The sequence below is a fragment of the Ailuropoda melanoleuca genome, chromosome 13 (genome assembly GCF_002007445.2).
Source record: "Ailuropoda melanoleuca isolate Jingjing chromosome 13, ASM200744v2, whole genome shotgun sequence".
Lineage (NCBI taxonomy): Eukaryota > Metazoa > Chordata > Mammalia > Carnivora > Ursidae > Ailuropoda > Ailuropoda melanoleuca.
Genome location: NC_048230.1, coordinates 88,373,313 through 88,391,994, shown reverse-complemented (window position 1 = coordinate 88,391,994; position 18,682 = coordinate 88,373,313). Strand labels below are relative to the sequence as shown.

Sequence of the window (18,682 nt, the reverse complement as noted above, 5' to 3'; positions counted from 1 at the left end):
CACAAAAACATGGATGAATCTCAAAAACAGTATGCTAACAAGCCTTATATCAAAAAGTATATATTTCATGATTCTTGTATATAAATTTCTAGAACAAGCATAAGGTAATCTATGGTGGGAGAAATCAGAAGAGTGTTTATGTGAAGGGTGGGCTGGGGGTTTCCTGGGAAGGGGCATGAAGGAGCCTCCTGAGATGATGTATGTCCTAGATCCTGACAGAGGTGGGGAGCACTGCTGAATGCACATGTTGGAACTCACTGATGGTACACTTAAGATTTGTGCACTTCACTGTGTATAAATGTTACCCAAAAAGAAGGGTAAATGAATAGTACACTCTAGTTAATGATATGCATGCTAAACTTGGGTGAAAGGGAGCGTATTTATTCCCGCAAATTACTTTGAAATCCGCTCAAATGAAATAGGACAGATTGATGGACAGATATTAGGGTTGGCTAGATGAGTAAACGTGTGAGAAAACCATCAGAGTAAAACGTTAATTACAGAACCTAGGTGCTGAGTCTGTGGGGTGATCCCTTCCATTTTTCTGTATGTTTGCAAATTTTTATAATAAAATGTTGGAGTGAAAAAGAAGTACCTGAAGGTAAGGTTCTTGAGCCTGGATGGGGAGAGAGAGGATGCAAATTTGTAAAGAAACAGCACATGAAATTGTGGCATTGAAAAGACAATCATTCTAGATTCATAATGGCTACTACTGAGAGACTGTGCACCCCTGGGAACCACCAAGCACCAAAGTATTTTGTGCTGGGCCCCATTAAAGGAAACATCTTTTTGTGAGCCACAAACACACAATGATTTCTGCAACAGGGACAATATTCTGCATGAAACTAGGGTCGATGGATAAAAACACCTGATTAGAGGGTTGGGTACAGCAGTGTTACGATTTTCCTTCCTTTAAATTCAGTATTAAATTAGAATTTAATTTAATAAATTGGCCTCGTACTTGTGGTTAAAATGGCGCAGGCAGTGGGGGAACTCTGTTTCTGGAATATGGAAGGATTATTCCCCAAGGAACATGGTTTACCTCTTTTCACATGATTTGACTTAAAGTTATGTCCAAAGGGCAGACACTCATGGTGAAAGGCAGACAGAACTGAGCACAGAACAAGTCCAGCTTCTTTCCCACCTTCTCACTGTCCTTCACTCTCTCTTCCTTCATCCGCTGATGTCCATTCTGTACAGCCAACCTCGCATCTCAGTCTACCCATTACCGGTGATTTTCCTATGGATTTCCCCAGGACAGACCAACATGAATGCAGCTAAGTGGCATTCCCATTCCCTGAAAAAGACCCACTGGGAGGCTAAGACTGATGTTAACAGGCTGTTCATGGGCCAGCACAGAGAATTTGACAATTAAGAATATTTTTACTTTCTACCTAGGTATTACGGGCATACCTCAGAGATATTGCGGGTTCAATTCCAGACCACGGCAATAAAGCAAATGTCTCAGTAAAGTGAATCACATGAATGGTTTTGGTTTCCCAGTGCATATAAAACTTATGTTTATACTCTACCGTAGTCTATTAAATGTGCAATAGTATTATGTCAAAAAATGTGCATAACTTAATTAAAAAATACTTTATTGCTTAAAAAGGCTAAACATCATCTGAGCTTTCGGCGAGTTGTAATCACTGACCACCGTAACAAATACAATAACTAAAAAGTTTGAAATATTGTGAGAATTACCAAAACGTGACAGACACAAAGCGAGTAAATGCCACTGGGAAAACGGTGCCGACAGACTTGCTCATCCCCCGAGCATCACCGCAAACTTTCAATTTGTAAAAAAAAAAAAAAAAAGCAGTTATCTGCGAAGTAAATAAAACAAAGCGCAATAAAATGAGGTACGCCTGGATGATAGTAGTACGTGTCAGATTCATTCACTCTGCTCCTGCAGTAGAAATCTCCACGCCCTAATCGATGTGTGAATAATAACCACAATCTCCTCCTATGCATCACTAATTGAGGCTGGAGCGAAACCCCTGAGCACATAGTGGGTGCTCAAAATATGGGCACCCATTCACGGGTTGAGCATCTGCTGTATGTCACTCTACATACTGTATTCCATGGACTCTTCACAGCAACCCTTGCTGTTTGAATTTTTGAATTTTCCCACTTCACAGGGGAGGAAACCAAGGCTTTGAGAGGTTCCATGACTGGTCCAGGGTCCCATAGCTCATGGGCATCAAACCGGGACTCTTTTCCAGGTCTGTGGAACCCTGGTCTGCATTCCCACCTCCACCCTCCACCCAGAAGTACTTCTTAATTATAAACCATGGGTACCCCTTATCTCCTGATTCTCTCAATGACTCCGAGGCACGGTGGGAACTCCAGGCACTTTTTAGTGACTGAGGTGATGGAAGCTTAACTGAGTCCAGCCTGACTCCTCAGACCCCAGTCCTATGTTCTTTCTAAAGTGGCCTGCCCCAGTCCTCTGCATCCTGCTCTCTTCCCTTTCTCAGCTCAGTGCCCCTGATCCCAATGGTATGGACACTGGGTGAGCCCTGAGGTTCCATGCAGGCTCAGGGCTGGGAAGCCAGGCTGGGCTCTGCGCACAAAGGCTTCAGCAGGGATGGACAAGCCACTGGGCCAGGCTCACATCTATTTCATTCAGAGTCCGCTTCTAAAAAAGGCTGCTAATCTTTAATTCAGGAATTTTATAGAAATTTCAGCCAAACTAATGGTTTAAACTATATCAGGAACCTCAGAAGTACCAATATAAAAACCCAGACATGTACTTATTTAACCTTACTCTCCAAGGTGGAATGTGAACCTTGTCATGGGCATAGATGGGGCCTATCCCAGTGAATGCAGACTGGAGGGGTGGCCATCGGCCCACAGGCCATGGGGAGCCCCCAGGCAGGAGAAAGCAATAGGCTGGGTGCCTGATGACCAAATGTGCAGTCTGTGGAAGGCACACTCAGGGCACTAACTCAGACATGCCCTCCCCACAGCCCTCAGCCACTCTGCCCTGATTACTCCACAGAGCCTGTTTTAAGAAGTCTGAGGCCCAGAGGAGCTGCCATGAGCCTCTGGGGAGAGAGGCCCTGCCTGGGTCTCACCCTACCCTGAAGCTCCCAGAGTCTACCCCAGGCCTGAGTGTGTCCCAGTCAGGATCAGAGTGCCCAGGGAGAGGAAGTCAGCACCCCAAGGCCCTGGCCTCAGGCCCACAGTCAGTCCTGGGTTGGCCCAGGGGTCCCAGACAGCCCAGTGTTCTGAGAAAGAGGGAGACAGGGAGTGGGAGAGGTGAGCACTCAGCAACCAAGATGGAGAGAACACAAGATCAGATCTCCTGAAAGGCGAGGGAGGCAGTTATGTTCCCTTCCCACCCGACTCTCACAGACATACCTTTTATTTTATTTATTTATTTTTTAGAGAAGAGGATAGAGGGTGGGGAGAGGCAGAGAGAGAGGGTGAGAGAGAATCTTATGCAGGCTCCACGCCCAGCACAGAGCCGGATGCACGGCTTGATCTCACGTCTCTGAGATCATGACGTGAGCTGAAATCAGGAGTCAGACGCTTAGCCAACTGAGTCACCCAGGCATCCTCAGATGGACATTTTTTTTTAAACATTTTTTTAAGATTTTATTTATTCATTTGACAGAGAGAGAGACAGCCAGCAAGAGAGGGAACACAAGCAGGGGNGTGAGCTGAAATCAGGAGTCAGACGCTTAGCCAACTGAGTCACCCAGGCATCCTCAGATGGACATTTTTTTTAAACATTTTTTTTAAGATTTTATTTATTCATTTGACAGAGAGAGAGACAGCCAGCGAGAGAGGGAACACAAGCAGGGGGAGTGGGAGAGGAAGAAGCAGGCTTCCCAGCAGAGCAGGGAGCCCGATGTGGGGCTCGATCCCAGGGCTCCGAGATCACTTCCCGAGCCAAAGGCAGACGCTCAATGACTAAGCCACCCAGGTGCCCCCCTCAGATGGGCATTTTAAAATACAGCTAGGTGAAACTCCATCCTGGTGTTTCTTGGAGGAAGGAAACTGAGAAACAACACCCAGGGACCCCCAAGATGGAGTCTGAAAATGAATGATTGTGTGGCTCACAAAGAATGAATGAATGAATGAATGAATGAATGCAGAAGGAATGCAGAAGGAATGCAGAACCTACAGCAAGACAGGTCTGGTGTCTTGCATTTGGCTGAAACCCTCCCTCTGGTTGGTTGGTCGGTTGTTGGTTGGGCTCACCAGCCCAGTTCTCTTCCTCTTGGCCAGATTCCCAGGGCCTGCTTTCCAGAGCCAGCCAGTGCCTAGAGGTGGGTGGCCACAGGCCATGGTCTCAGCCCTGACTGCACCCTGGCATCACCCGGGAGCTTGCAAACCCCTGAAGCCTGGTTACCAGTCCCAGAGACTTGAGTTGGTCCGGCATGGGGCCTGGATTGAAATCTCCGCAGGGGACTCCAGGGAGCAAAGCCAGGGCTCCTCACACTCACGTGCACCTAACAAGCCCCCGGAGAGCTTGTGAAAACCCTCTGGTGGGCCCACTTCCCAGCGGCTCTGGCCCAGGAAGTCTCAGGTGGAGCCCGGGAATGTGCATTTCTGATAAGCTCCCAGGGCTGCTGCGGCTGCAGCTGCTGGGCTGCCTCACCTTGAGAAGGGCCACCCTTAGTTACCTGAGAGCACCTGTATGAGAGCAGAGTGGTGTCCTCCTGGTGACCCCAATTTGCAGATGTGATTTCAGGCCGACTCTACACAGACACAGGGTGAGGGGACACAGCCCAGTCCCGTGGCCAGAGGCAGGAAAGGTTGGGAAGTGCAAGAGCAGGTCCAACCAGAGGTGGACCCGGAGATGCCCCTTCATGCCCCTCGACCTCAGTCCTGGCTTCACCAGAAATGGGTTTATCTGTGGCACAAGATCATTTTGGAAGGTGTAAATCAAGAAAAACATCCCCCAGTCACCTCAGGTGTGCTGTGGCATCACTGAGGAATCCGAGGCAGGCAAGAATAAACTCCCACAGGGCTGGAGATGGAGCCGGGGCCACAAGGAAGCAGTGGCTCTTGCTGCCACTATCAAAAAGCCATGCAGGTACAGCCAAGGGGTGCACCACGGCCAGGAGGTGACCGACCCTTGAGCTGACCCCAACGGCAGGCCACCCCATCCAATGCCCATGGCCTCCACACACAAGGGAGCTCACTGCTCTGGGGGTACCTGGGCAAACTGTCTGCATGTGGTGGGGGCTGACTGTGCTCTTCAGCGGCCAGCCCCTCATGGATGCTTCACCCTCTGAACCCAAAGGGAAGCAATTCCAGGTGTAAGAAAGCCTAGGCCCGTGGTCCAGCTGCCCGGATGCTCTGGAACAAGGAGTTAGTCCAGACCAATGGTTTCAAGCATCTCTGTGGGAGTGAACATTACCTCTTCCACTTTACATAGATCCCTAACACATGGACAGACAATGCTGAAGGGTTTTGATTGTGTGTCTATGCATGAGAGAGAAAACCAAAAGGGGGAAGTCCCTGAGTCACAGGCCCCCAGGCCAGGAGTGATGTTAAAAATATTTAATAGGACACTTGTTTTAACATGGCACAGGCACCATCTGGGAGAAGGGTCAGGAAGAGCAGAGAGAGAGGTGGGGATATCATTCTTGCCTTAACCTCTCCTCCAGGCCACCTGAGGTACCAGTCCCAAGGCCTAGAGCAGGAGGTAGCTACAAACATTCCTGTACAGGGCCGCTGAGTAAATACTTAAGGCTTTGCAGGACCTGAAGTCTGTGTTGCGACTACTCAGCTCCGCCTCCCTACAGCAAAGGCAGCCACAGACACAGATGGGCATGTATAGCTGTGTTCCAATAAACCTTTATTTACAAAAACAGTCACCAGGCCAGATCTGGTCAAGGGCCATAGTTAGCTGGGCCCTGGCTTGAGGAAAAGGGTTTGGAATCAAGAATCCCTAAGTTTCTTTCCACATTTATGAGTATGAATGCTCAATTCTTTAACCTAACTGGCCTTGGTCTAGGTCTAATTAATCTATCAACAATATAGTCATTCCTGGCCTTCAGGTATTTTTGTTCCAGGAGCCAAACATGTCCCGATGAGCTAGTGAATGTAAAAATGCTTTAAAAGTCTAAAGTCCTGCGCAAATAGGCGGGCCCACAAAAGGATCTAAGAGCAGAGCTCATCATCCTTCACCTGTGTTTCGGGAAGATTCTATGCATCATCCACTGGATTGGTCTGCCCGGGCTACTTTTAAAGAATGGGGCTTTTAAGAATGTCTCAAGAAACAAGCCCTAAAGGGATGCTGAAGCTAGAAGAAATGAATAGCATCTGGCCTTCCCTCCCAGAACTGGAAACTTGTAAACCCTTCATTAGTGTGCAATAGAAAGTCCTGTACTCCTTACTTCATCCTATGTGTCTATATGGTGGCCTCTGAGGCCAGGAAACAGCATTAGTAAGAAGCCTCCTGGTTAATTTCTTGACATGCCTCATTCACACAGCTATAAGAATACTGTGTTGGGGCCGAACTGCACTCAAAAGATATCCATCTTTAAAACAATCTTCATAATCCCACCATGTTCTAATGTGCCTCAGAGTGGCAAAGTCTCTATAAATGACCTCTGTGGGCCTGCCTTCCATTATATTTTTGGTAACAAAGATAATGTAGCTACAATTTAATAACCACATACCATGAGCGAGGCTCCAGCTGTTTATGAAGCATAACTGGCTTCATGATTACCACAATTCTGTGAAGTGGGCATCTCAATCTGCATTTTACAGATGGTGGAAATGAGGTCTGAAGAATACAAGACACTCACCTCGCATCACATAGGTCTTTAAAGTGATGGAATTGAGATTTAGGATTTCCTCTGGAAGCTAAGCTCTTAACGTTATTGCCCATGACTTCATGCATCAAACATTCATTACTTTTCCTAGGGTTCTCATATTTACAAAGAAGAGATGCAATGCTCAAAAAGGCACGACTGGGACAGTTCCTACCTCACTTGTGACCCTCCCGAGGTGATAAGAGAGTCGAATTGTGTCACCTTGACCAAGTGAGAAACATGAAGGTCAAACCAAGAATTTTTTTAGAATTTGGCTTTTATAATAAGATAAGCATAAAGGAAAACTGAGAAGTTTGTTTTTAAAAAAAAAAACAAGTTTGGGGGGAAATACGGTAGCAGAGACTAGCTAGCTGTTCACCAGATCTGCTCTCTCTTCCTTGAGGGCACTCTGCTAATACATACAAATCCCAGCCTCCTTGGAAGTGAGGAGTTGTCATGTGACTGAGCCCTAGCCTGTGGCATGTGAGCAGGAGTGAGGATCTAGTCCCTCAAACTCAGCTAGGCACAATCCTCCATGCCTTTGCCTCTGAAAGCAGAGAAGCACAACACCCTTGGGAACCAAGTGTAAGGATGGGAAAGTCTCAAAATGGAAGGCTTCAGAGTCCATGGACCACCTCTTGCAATAGGGCCCCCCATAGGCCAGAACCTTCCACAAGAAAGAAATGAACAACTTCCGTGTTAAATTCCCAAATCTGCAGGACTTCTTTGTTACAGCAGCTATTCTTACCCTATCTAACCAATTCAGTAATGAGTTTGCTACAAATTAAATAAGTTCCTAACTTGATGCACTTAAGAGTGTCAACAGCTATTATGTGAATCATTATGAAAATCATATCTCCAGAGAGAAGTTGGTGAAAGTTATGTAAGCTAGTACAATAAAGAAAAGACTTTAAGACTTTCTTAAAAAAACCTTAGTTCTTTACTGGGTTCAAACCCAGGGATAAAACACTGAGGCAATTTGAGATTTGTCATTCTTAATATTTTGTATATATTTCCTTAAATAAAAAATATATACGTAATATTTTATTACATACTATATTATTTTGTATCTATTTCATTCATATTGAATTCTTAACATTTTGTATGTATTTCGTTAAGTAAAAAATATATAATATTTTATTATATTATATTTTATTATATATTGTATTTTTTTCTTATGTAGGGTCCACACCCAGCATGAAGCCCAACACTGAGTTTGAACTCACAACCCTGAGCTCAAGACCTGAGCTGAGATCAAGAATCCAACACTTAACCAAATGAGCCACTCAGGCGCCCCTAAAATGTATGATTAAAGTTAATTTCACCTGCTTCCTTTTACCTTATTAACATAGCTATTAGAAAATTTAAAACTATATCTGTAGCCTGTATTCTAATTCTACAGGACAGTCCTTCCCTAAGTCATGCAAATGTCAGGCTTTCAATCTAATTATCAATATATATTGAGTATGTACAGCAGTTTGAGGGGGCACTCTACTCTACTTCTGACAAGTGCTGTGACTTTAGGCAAGTCATTCATATCCTCCGGATCTTTTTTTTTTTCTTCACATGAAAGATGAGAGATTTGGACTTCTCATGCTTCGTAGATCAGTCATGCCCAGCCCTGTGATTATAGACCAACTGGCCTTTTTTTTTTTAAGTTTTTATTTAAATTCCAGTTAGTGAACACGCCATGCTAATATTAGTTTCAAGTGTACCTATACTGATTCAATACTTCCATACACCACCCAGTGCTCATCTCAACAAGTGCACTCCTTAATCCCCATCGCCTATTTCACCCGTCCTCCCACCCACCTCCCTAGACCAACTGGCCTTGATGTTATGGTTTAAAGTCAAAAAAAAAAAAAGTAGGACCTCAACACTTAACTTTTTCATGACCTACACCATGAATCAGTCTATGCTGTTTGCCAGTCTGTGGCCATACTCACCCCTTGACCTTACCCATATTGTTTCTCTTACATGGACCTCTGGCTTCCCTCCTCTATGACAACTCATATTTGACTCTCAGATCATGTGCTTTCTGGATATTCCAATAGATACCTGATCCAGTAAACACTACCAGTGTGCCCCATAGGTGCCTACAGCACAGGCCCAAGGATCTTAGACCCAAGTAAGGTGAGGCAGAGAGAGAGATGAGCCCTTTTTCAAAAGTACATCCAGTGATCTCAGAGTGAAGCCCATGCCAAAGGCTATCATTTTAAATAGCTCTTTCTTCCAAAGTTTATTTGAAGGAGGCACTCTGAGGAAAAGCTCATTTCCTTAAAACATCAAAGAACTAAAAACCAAAAGATGATAGATTTTTCTGGAGACAGACTACAAAGTATATAAATAAAATTCTGCAAAGTGTACAAATAAATACTACAAAGAGTTCATTCCTGCTACAGTTGTCCACCACTCTCAATATTACATTTAGCTAACTTAATTTTCCATGGATAAAATTTATTCAAAGTTAAATTTCACTTAATAGGTCATCTGAGTAAACAGTTTCAAGTGTTATTTGCCAAAAAACAATATGTTTCCAGGCTCTAGATGAAATCGGCAGTGTCAGGCTAAGAAAACAACCTTAAAAATTCACAGAGGACTGGAACAATTGCAGAAAAACTGGAGCCCAGAGCTTAGTCTTTTTCACGCAGTTCTGGAGGCACAAAAAATTACCAATTTCCACCAAAACTATGTCTTGAAGGGGCAAGGGAAGAATGCCATTTAAAAAAAAAATCCAAAATACTGCAAAACAACATGTCTTTATAGTGGCAGCTGTAATATGAAGAATGTGTCATCTTCATGTTCCCACACCAACCAAAGACTGCACTGACACTATACTGGGCACCCTACAACCTGACTGTCCCCTGGGTGGGTGCTCTGGGCACCTGTTTTTAAGAGGAAGGCAAAGAGGGAGATGGGGGATGGGGCAGGGAAGGGGTAGAGCAGAAGAGGAAAGGGGAAAGAGGGTCCAAGGAAGGGGTGAGGTATGACATGGAATTTTGCAAATGCAAAGAAGTTATTCAGGGAAGTGGAGCAGGGCATCATGGGTTTTCATGAATCTCTCTTCTTGAAATGTTGTGGAACTACTGGATTTGTACAGTGGAAGGAGTAGAAAGGATAAACTAGTTGCAGTTCTATTTCACAGATGAGGAAATTGACGTCTGAGGAGCAAACCATTCCCCGCATCCTGAACAGAGAATACGACCAGGATGGACGTCATTCCATCTCCAAGCTCAGAATCTACTTACTCTAATGGCACCTAAAGCCAGGGGTTCCAAGAACACAGTCTGAGAAGCTCAGTGACATGACTAGTAGCACTAGGTGTACCTTATGACAAGAGCCAAATTAACTCCTGCCTACGACCTTGGCACCATTATTCACATGGCCACGGCACCCGCTGGCACCCCAAGTGCTCAGGTCCCAGAGTAAATAATCACCCCTCTGAGCACAGAGGGAAGCCTGATCCATCATCTTTGGAAGTACACTCTTGTTCTACTGACATCACCACAAAGCGGAAGGGAGGCTGGTCCGGAAACCACATGGCTCTCTTCCTAGCCCCAACATTGAAGACTTTTGAGAGCGGACGCTACTGCATTCAACCTGTATAAACAATATTCACTGCTTACAGGGTTGCTCTGACCTCTTACAGAAACCTGGGCAACTGGGCCTTGGCTCAGCCCAGCTCAGTCCTGCTGTCCCACAGTAAGTTAAGAGATAGGAAAGATGAATATTACTTCCAAATCCGGACCTTACGAGTGCTATTGTTCTCGACATTTTTGCATAAAATATCTGTTCCATGCAGATTGAGAAGCAGACTTCCAACAGCATTCTGGAAAGAGCACCAAGGCTACTGGGGGTCACATGTGTCTGTGGTCATGTTTCGACCATGTTCTCGTAGAAAGAGAATGTTCATCAGAGGTGCTATGCTCATTATGGTGGCAGGATCTTTCAAGCTTGTCTGTATTAGGAAATAGTGCTTGAACCTCTCAGCCCAGTTTCCTAACTGCGCAGACCCCAGGCCACCTGAGGACGTGGTCTATTGACAGAACCAGATGGGCCGAATGTACCCATTCCTGTGAGGAAGGGCTGGAGAAGGTAGTTCCATGACCCACCAGTAATGGAGGGATGGCTGCCCCCAGCAGACAGTGAGAAATCCATGAGTGAGCTCCTACTATAGAACTATCACACACAGGGCACTAAGCTGGTCATACCTTATGACTTTGTTACCAATCCTCACAATAGTCATGAAAGGTCAGAGTGATTACCTCAATTTCTCATAGAAGCAGACAGAGGCTCAGAAAGCCTATTTTGCCCAAAGCCCACAGCTTCTAAGCTGGGATTCAAATCCAGGTGAGGGTGACTCCAAAAACCCAGGAAGAGATGGGGCTCTCAAATCTACATGTCCACTTTACAGCCTCGAGGTGCTTGTAATTAAGCTGGGAAGGCAGGAGATACGTCCAAAGACAATTGGAAGTTCTAGACCTGCCCGTCCAAAAGAACTTTCTGTGATGATGGATATGGTCTATTATTTGTGCACTCCAATATGGTAGCCACGAGCCACACACAGCTATTAGGTATTTGACATGTAGCCAGCACAGCTGAGAATCTTAATTTTTTAACTATTTAATTTGAATTAATTTGAATTTAAGTCACCACAGAGTGTCCATATTGGACAGCACAGTTAGAGACATTTGTACCAAAAACATTCAGCAAACAATGGTCACAGCAGCTTGGGGTGGTCAAAGCAGGATTGGTGAAGAAGAGAGACTCCAGGCAGGCCCCTGCTGTGTCAGGACTTAAAAAAGACCCCTCCTGTTTCAGGCATGATCACCTTCTTTGTATGTAGCCTTTGGTTCAGAGTCAAGGACCCGAGATATCAAACCCAGTTCCCATAGCCCCCAAACAAGCACCTCAAGAATGTTCCTTCTGGGTCTTTATTCTTTCTGGACTAGCTCTAAGCAGCATTATGAGCTCTTGTTCACTCCTCCCACTGCCCTCTAGAAACCCTTCCTCTTCTCTCCCCCTGTGCCCTCCCTGCCAACACCGCAGGGGCTAGCCTGGTGCTCTTTTTAAAAAACCTGGACATCTTCTTTTCTACCTGGGAGCTGAGTCATTTCTTCTCTTGCAATGGCTTTTAATGTGCTTTATTCTTCTACACCTGTCACTCTGAGAAAGACACTTCTCGATACAATGAATAACGCCACTCACAGAGACAGCACCATCTTTCCAACACACATTCCTCAACAGGAACAGAAGCCCCTTCCATCCCCACCGGCTCTGAGCGTGGTGGCCGACCGCAACCTGGAGCCAGTCACTGTACTGCATGCGACTCCCTTCTTCCCCATACCAAAGGTATACCAAAGGTGCCAACTGGCCTCCCTAATGCTGTATTTCCTGTCTTCTGACATCTCGCTGACCACCTGCCTCTTAGTTATAGGAAGATACAGAAAAATATTTGGCTACATGACCAGATCAGCAACCAGGGTTCTTGGTGCGTCTCTCTACAAAGGGCTCTGTTGGCTCAGGGTGGCACTCAGACCCGTCACACCCATATTTGCTTCTACTTCACAGAGCAGCCATGTGCTTACTAACCTTCAAGGGCGTTCCTTCAGAGCATTTAATAACAGCCACAGTAATCCCTGAATTCTCCAGCTTGAGGAATATAGACTATGTAGCATTGTGGGTTGTTGTGGGTTTGGGGTGGGGGTGGGCACTGGTAATCTATTTTTAATTCTTTCCACCTCTGCTTGGGAATGCACTATAAAAATTCTAGCATGGTGGTGAAGGACACCTCTACCCACCTTCCGCCCAGAGAAAGGTAGACGTACAACTTCACAGAGCACCTTCTGTTCTCAAAGGTCTAAGGTTCATTCAGCTGCAATGAAGACTATATCTTTCCAGCGTGACACTAAAAATGAGACTGGCCTTTGGATGTGGTATCAACACATGGTTGAGCTCCTGACCCCTCAGAGGGGGCACGCATGGGGCCCAAGTTCCCACCACACACGGACAGGAGGTCCAGAGAGCCAAAGAGCCCAAGTCGGGGTTGGCAAAGTACAGCCACATGCCTAATACCACCCAGTGCCTGTTCTGTACCATCTGTGAGTGAAGAATGGTTTTTAAATGTGTAAAGGGTTATAAAAGGGTGTTTTAAAAAACAAAAACTATAGACATGGCATATAGCCTGCAAAAGCTAAAATACTTCCTGTCTGGCCATTTGTGAGTCAAGTTCGCTGACCCCTGGTCTAAACCAACAAGGCCCTCATCCATCCAGAAGACGCTCGCCTTTCCTGAGATTTGGTGAGCAGAGTTCTGACAATTCCAAGTCCCCTTCATTCCCTTTGTGTTTGCTTTCCTTTCAAGTTCAATACATTGGAGATAAAATGTTCCATATCTCTCTGAGGAAAGACACAACAGATATCAAACATGACATCTGATAAACGAATATTCACTTCTTCCAAGAAGACCAACCAACACAGTTGAGGATATGGTTCAACCCCTGTGTCTTTACTGTGACAGAAACAAGGCTCCTGCTTACAAACCAGCCAGAGAGGATTCCAGGGATCAAAGCAAAGATGGCCAGAGAACATCCTCACCCATCCTGCTCCCGACTCAGTTTCCCACTTGAGAGCACCAGCCTCCACATTTGATAGCACAGAATTAGGAGAATCACTGACTTTGACTTACCTTTTCACCCATACCCTCGAAAAAAATACAGTAGAATCACACCTGAATGGTCCCCGGGAATGTCACCTTTCAGTTTCTTAGACACCTGCCCTAAATGTCCCTATGATCTCTCTGGGTTAGAACTCAAAGGGAAAGCATGGCGTCCAGCTCTTGCTTAGCCATAACTAGAGAAAACGGCAGCCACTGCCCACAGCAGCAGCTGTGACTGTTACCTGGTTCAGTGCAGTTCTTGCTGCTTCGGAGTCCTGCGTCTTCTGAAGTCAGAGTGTCGTTCACCTGCATTAACTTCCTCCCCACCGTCCATTGTCGGTCTTCCCCTAGGAGGTCCATGAAGTCGAGGTCTAGGGAGAAGAAGAGCATAACCACACATCACTAACAGCTGGGTTTTGGCCTTTCCCAATGCTCAATGTCCAGTGCCTTCATCAGCCACCACCCGCTCAATGATGAGCCTATCCCTCCCCTCTTGGGCCTTATCACTATATCCGTCCAAGCAGCTCCTGACTGCCTGAGGGCTTCCTCTGGCTGCTGGATCCTGCTGGGCCCAACAGAGGCTGCCCTCAGCCACTGACTGGTAGGGACTGGTGTTACTACCTCACCTGCTCCAGTGGGATGACTGTGAAGTGTGTATTCTAAACGGATTACAGATTTTTCTCCACTGGGATTATGCTCCAGTTGTCTACAGTAGAACTCTCCTGATAAAACACAATATTTTAACTGCTGTCCTTCCCTGCCTTAATTCCTCACTCCCAATAACATGCTGAAAAATGTTTAACTACCAACTCTGGGGGGAAAAGTCCTGGTTTGGAGCCCCTGGCCAATTTCCAGAGTGTAAATATTCTCATCATGGCCAATTTCAACATGGCCCACGTGCTCACACTAAACACGGATTTGGGAAGAGATGAGCACAACTAGGTCCATGAAGTCAGCATGACTGTCTCGAGCCCACCAACATTTACTTCTCCCAAATAAAGCTCCCACAGCTGAACACTTTCTCAGGAGCTGCTTCTGGAGGCTTGCCCTAGCTAGGGAACCATGTGAACATCCTTAGAGTCTGGGCCAGTGAACGCCACATAACAAGACTTCCATACACAAGAGATGAAAGCACAAATGTGGAAACACTGAACCACTAAATGCATTATGGGATGATCATTAACAGTGCTGAGGTCTCCAGCTGAGACAACTGTAGGGACCCACAAGCCAGGAGAAAGAACAAAGATGAAGGGCACATCAGAGGGGAGAACGGACCACGTTCCTTTAAGGACCTGTTGAGCTTGAAGTGTCTGCAGAGCACGGAAAGGGAGGTAAGCTGCCAGTGTATGTGTGGGTGGAGACACCTCAGGGGAGTAAACTAAGCTACAGACAGCATCAGGAGGGTCATAAGCAAACAGGGAAGAGTATGAGACATGATGTATGGGGTCTTCTGGAAGAGGGGAGGGAACTAAAGAGAAGAGAAGAGGTCGTGGGGAAATCAACATTACTTCAGAGAGCAAGTAGACTAAAAGAATTCAGAAGTGGATCATGAAAAGAAGGGGAAGAGAATGGGAAATGGCATAAGGCAAGGTCAACGGAAAGGGAATTGCAAGAGTGGCCAATGGCCTTGACCACTATGGACAAATCAAGTAAGACAAAGTGCAAGAACCAACAGAGCTGGACATCAGAGGGCTACTGGGATGTGGAAAAAGCGAGGAAAGATGGTCTTCCTGGCAGCACAGCACTAAAGAAAGATGTGCCATGAGGCAAGGGACACCCCTTGAATGTCCAGACTTGCTGTGGGCAGAAAATGGGCAGAAAACGGATCTAAGTACAAGATAAGGGCCTAATTCATGCCGGGTGGACTTCATGAAAGGCTGGGGGGTGCATCCCATCCAGTCACATCAGGGTGGTGTTCTGAAATGAGCAATGAAGAGCTGAAGGTCATCATACCCATTCCTCTATTTCCATGGTGATTTTAGTTTCCCAAATGGTTTCACCTTCATTGTTGAATTTGAACCTCACAACACTGCTTGGGAAAGAAAGAGGGAGCAGGGATGTTGTCCACTCTGTCCACTGTTGTCTCTCTAACACCAAATCACTCCTGACTCAGAGGAGGTGCTCAGTAAGTATGTCTTGAAATAACTATTCCCACCCCCCTCCTCTCTGAAGCCCTCAGTTTGTTTCCCAGAGTCCATAGTCTCTCGTGGTTCATTCCCCCTTCTGTTTACCCCCCCCTTCATTCTTCCCTTTCTTCTCCTACTGATCTCCCTGCTATTTCTTATGTTCCATAAATGAGTGAAACCATATGAAAATTGTCTTTCTCTGCTTGACTTATTTCACTTAGCATAATCTCCTCCAGTCCCGTCCATGTTGTTGCAAATGTTGAGTAATCGTTCTTTCTGATGGCTGAGTAATATTCCATTGTATATATGGACCACATCTTCTTAATCCAGTCATCTGTTGAAGGGCATCTCGGGTCCTTCCACGATTTAGCTATTGTGGACAATGCTGCTATGAACATTGGGGTGCATATGGCCCTTCTCTTCACTATGTCTGTATCTTTGGGGTAAATACCCAGTAGTGCAATTGCTAGGTCATAGCATAGCTCTATTTTTAACTTTTTGTGGGACCTCCACACTGTTTTCCAAAGTGGCTGTACCAACTTGCATTCCCACCAACACTGTAAGAGGGTTCCCCTTTCTCCACATCCTCTCCAACATTTGTAGTTTCTTGCCTTGTCAATTTTTGTCATTCTAACTGGTGTAAGGTGGTATCTCAATGTGGTTTTGATTTGAATTTCCCTGATGGCTAATGATTTTGAACATTTTTTCACGTGTCTGTTAGCCATTTGTATGCCTTCTTTGGAAAAGTGTCTGTTCATATCTTCTGCCTATTTTTCGATTTGATTACTGGCTGTTATATGCCAAACAATGAATCATGGAACACTACATCAAAAACTAAGCATGTACTGTATGGTGACTAACATAACATAATAAAAAATTAAAAACAAAAAAAGAACTAACTATTCCCACTTTGGGGATGGACAAAGTAAGACTTGTGGAAGTTTCTGGAAATCACAATGCTTGCAGGCAACTCACGTGAGCCACAGAACACATGCACAGCAGCAGCTCACGCACTGAGGTCCTCCTCAGTCAAACGGAATTTGCTCTCAGATATAAAATCATCAAGTCTCCTCATTACAACTTACACACATTAGCCAGAAGAGCTATTTAAGGCATATTCACAAAAAAATGCAGAATGTGGAGCCTAACTAAAATAAACAATCAGTTTAGAGTCTGAAATGCAGAAGCCTACATGGTGGGCACATACATCAGTTTAGTCATAACTAAGAGAACAGTACCAGAGATGATTCAAGGTGAAAGCAAGGCATGTGTGTCGTCTGGTTAACCTCAACAGTTAATTCTTAAGATTAAGAATGGTGACAAGCAGAGAAAAAAATTTCAAAAACTCCTGAAGAAACAATAAGGTCAGTGGCCTGAAAATCCAACAAGCAGCCCTAAAATGTGAATATAGCACCGTAATGCCACAAACGATCTGCAAGTGTGGAGAAAGACAACCTGCTTGTCTCAGGCTGGGTTTCCACAGCAGCCCCGGAAATGAGGATTTGAACACGGGTGTTTCCTATAGGGGGTAGGGGTGATCCCAGGAAGCACCTGTAGGGGAACAGGAACATGGGACAGGGAAGGGGTGCCAGCCAACAGACGGTACACTTCAAGCCAGTCACCAAAATGAGTCAACTAGAGCTTGGCTTCCCCGGACAGCCCGGGGGGTCAGAGTAGACAGGTATCTCAGACCCTCAGGGGTGAGCAAGCTTAGGTATGTATCTACCTATTCCTGCTCTGCCAACGGTTGAAGGCTCTTCCCAGGGGACATGAATTCCCTGGCACCTCTAACCTGGCACGTGGGTGTCTGCGGAGGGCTCTAGCACCCAGGAAAAGGCCTTCAACAAAGAGATGCAACTGCTAAACGTTAAACAAGCACCAGTGAGCACTGAAGAGGCAAGAATGAAAAAGAGATACAGGCAGGGCACCAATGGCATTTCCCAGCCTGCATGGGATCCAAAGGTAGTGGCGCTACGGATGAACAGATTGGCCACTGTCCTGTTGTCATAATCAGGGTCAGAGAAGAGTGCTTTGTGGTACTGCAATCCGAATGTTTAGGAAGACTCCAAAGATTTGCAAAGAAGCAAGTGTCCCTTCCAATGACTTCCAAAGTTCTTTCTCAGGCCAAGTTTCCATGGTTCTGTAATTCTGAAAGAAAAGCTGATACCAATTAAGAGATGTAAAAATAAAGCCAGCTATTGTAGCAGAAAATTAGAGGATTTTTTTTTACATAATGATTCAATATCTTCAGGCATTAGAGACTATTAAGGCAGCACCTCTGGATTCCAAAACCTACAAATTTTTATCTCAACAAAAATATAGTTGACCACTAACCACTGAACTACTAATGCAGAGACCAGAGTCTGAGAAAATCAGAGTGATGACAGCTAGTACGGCATTCACTTCCTTCCCCACCGAGAAGCAAGTGTAACAATATCATACCCCATTCCATTTGTCCTCACAATATCCCGGTGAGGTAGGCAGGGGCAGTTGGTGCCGGGTCGACCTACCTCTGGAGTAAATAAGTCAGGGTAGAAAAGATTTGCCTAAAATCAGAGCCAATCCATAGCCAGCTACCCCAACTACCATTTAATAACTATTATGGCTTCCATTAATTGAGTGTCTATTACGTGTGAAGAACTTTCCACTCCATCCATGTTTCATTTTAACAGCAGTCTTATTTTGAGCTATTAGCTCCATTTGCAAATAAGGAAATCAAAGCACAAAGAGGTTCAAAGACTCACCCAAGGTCCCGTGGCAAGCAATGAGGGGCAGAATGGGGATTTGAACCCAGGTCTGGTGACTCCAAGGCCACATTCAGGTTGATCCCTGGGGAAGATGCAGTCCACCTGGTTTGCATTATTCAGCTACAGTGAGGCAGATCAACAATGCAGCCTGAACCTTTTAACAGGTTAGGGGTGAAGACAGTCTCCCTAAACCTACTTCCAGGAAGGTCGTTTCCTTGGAAACAATCAGGAACAGTGGCGAGGCATACACTGCGTGAAGCCACCACAAACAGAAAAGAAAACAGCTCCAAAAACCCCAGTGAATGCATGGCGCTCCACTCAGTGTGGACTTCTTACAGACTAAGCTGGTCCCATGGGTCATGACTTGGAGGGC

General features: G+C 45.6%; 1 protein-coding gene across 4 annotated transcripts in view; it reads right to left on the bottom strand.

Annotated features, from left to right (window-relative positions):
• SLC24A3 (solute carrier family 24 member 3) overlaps positions 1 to 18,682 on the bottom strand; it is a 488,971-nt gene that overhangs the window by 415,003 nt on the left and 55,286 nt on the right. For all 4 annotated transcript variants that reach the window (XM_034641621.1, XM_011225465.2, XM_034641622.1 and 1 more), the window contains exon 2: positions 13,679 to 13,807. In XM_034641621.1, coding sequence (XP_034497512.1) covers positions 13,679 to 13,807 — 129 coding nt within the window. The remainder of the gene's footprint in view (positions 1 to 13,678; positions 13,808 to 18,682) is intronic.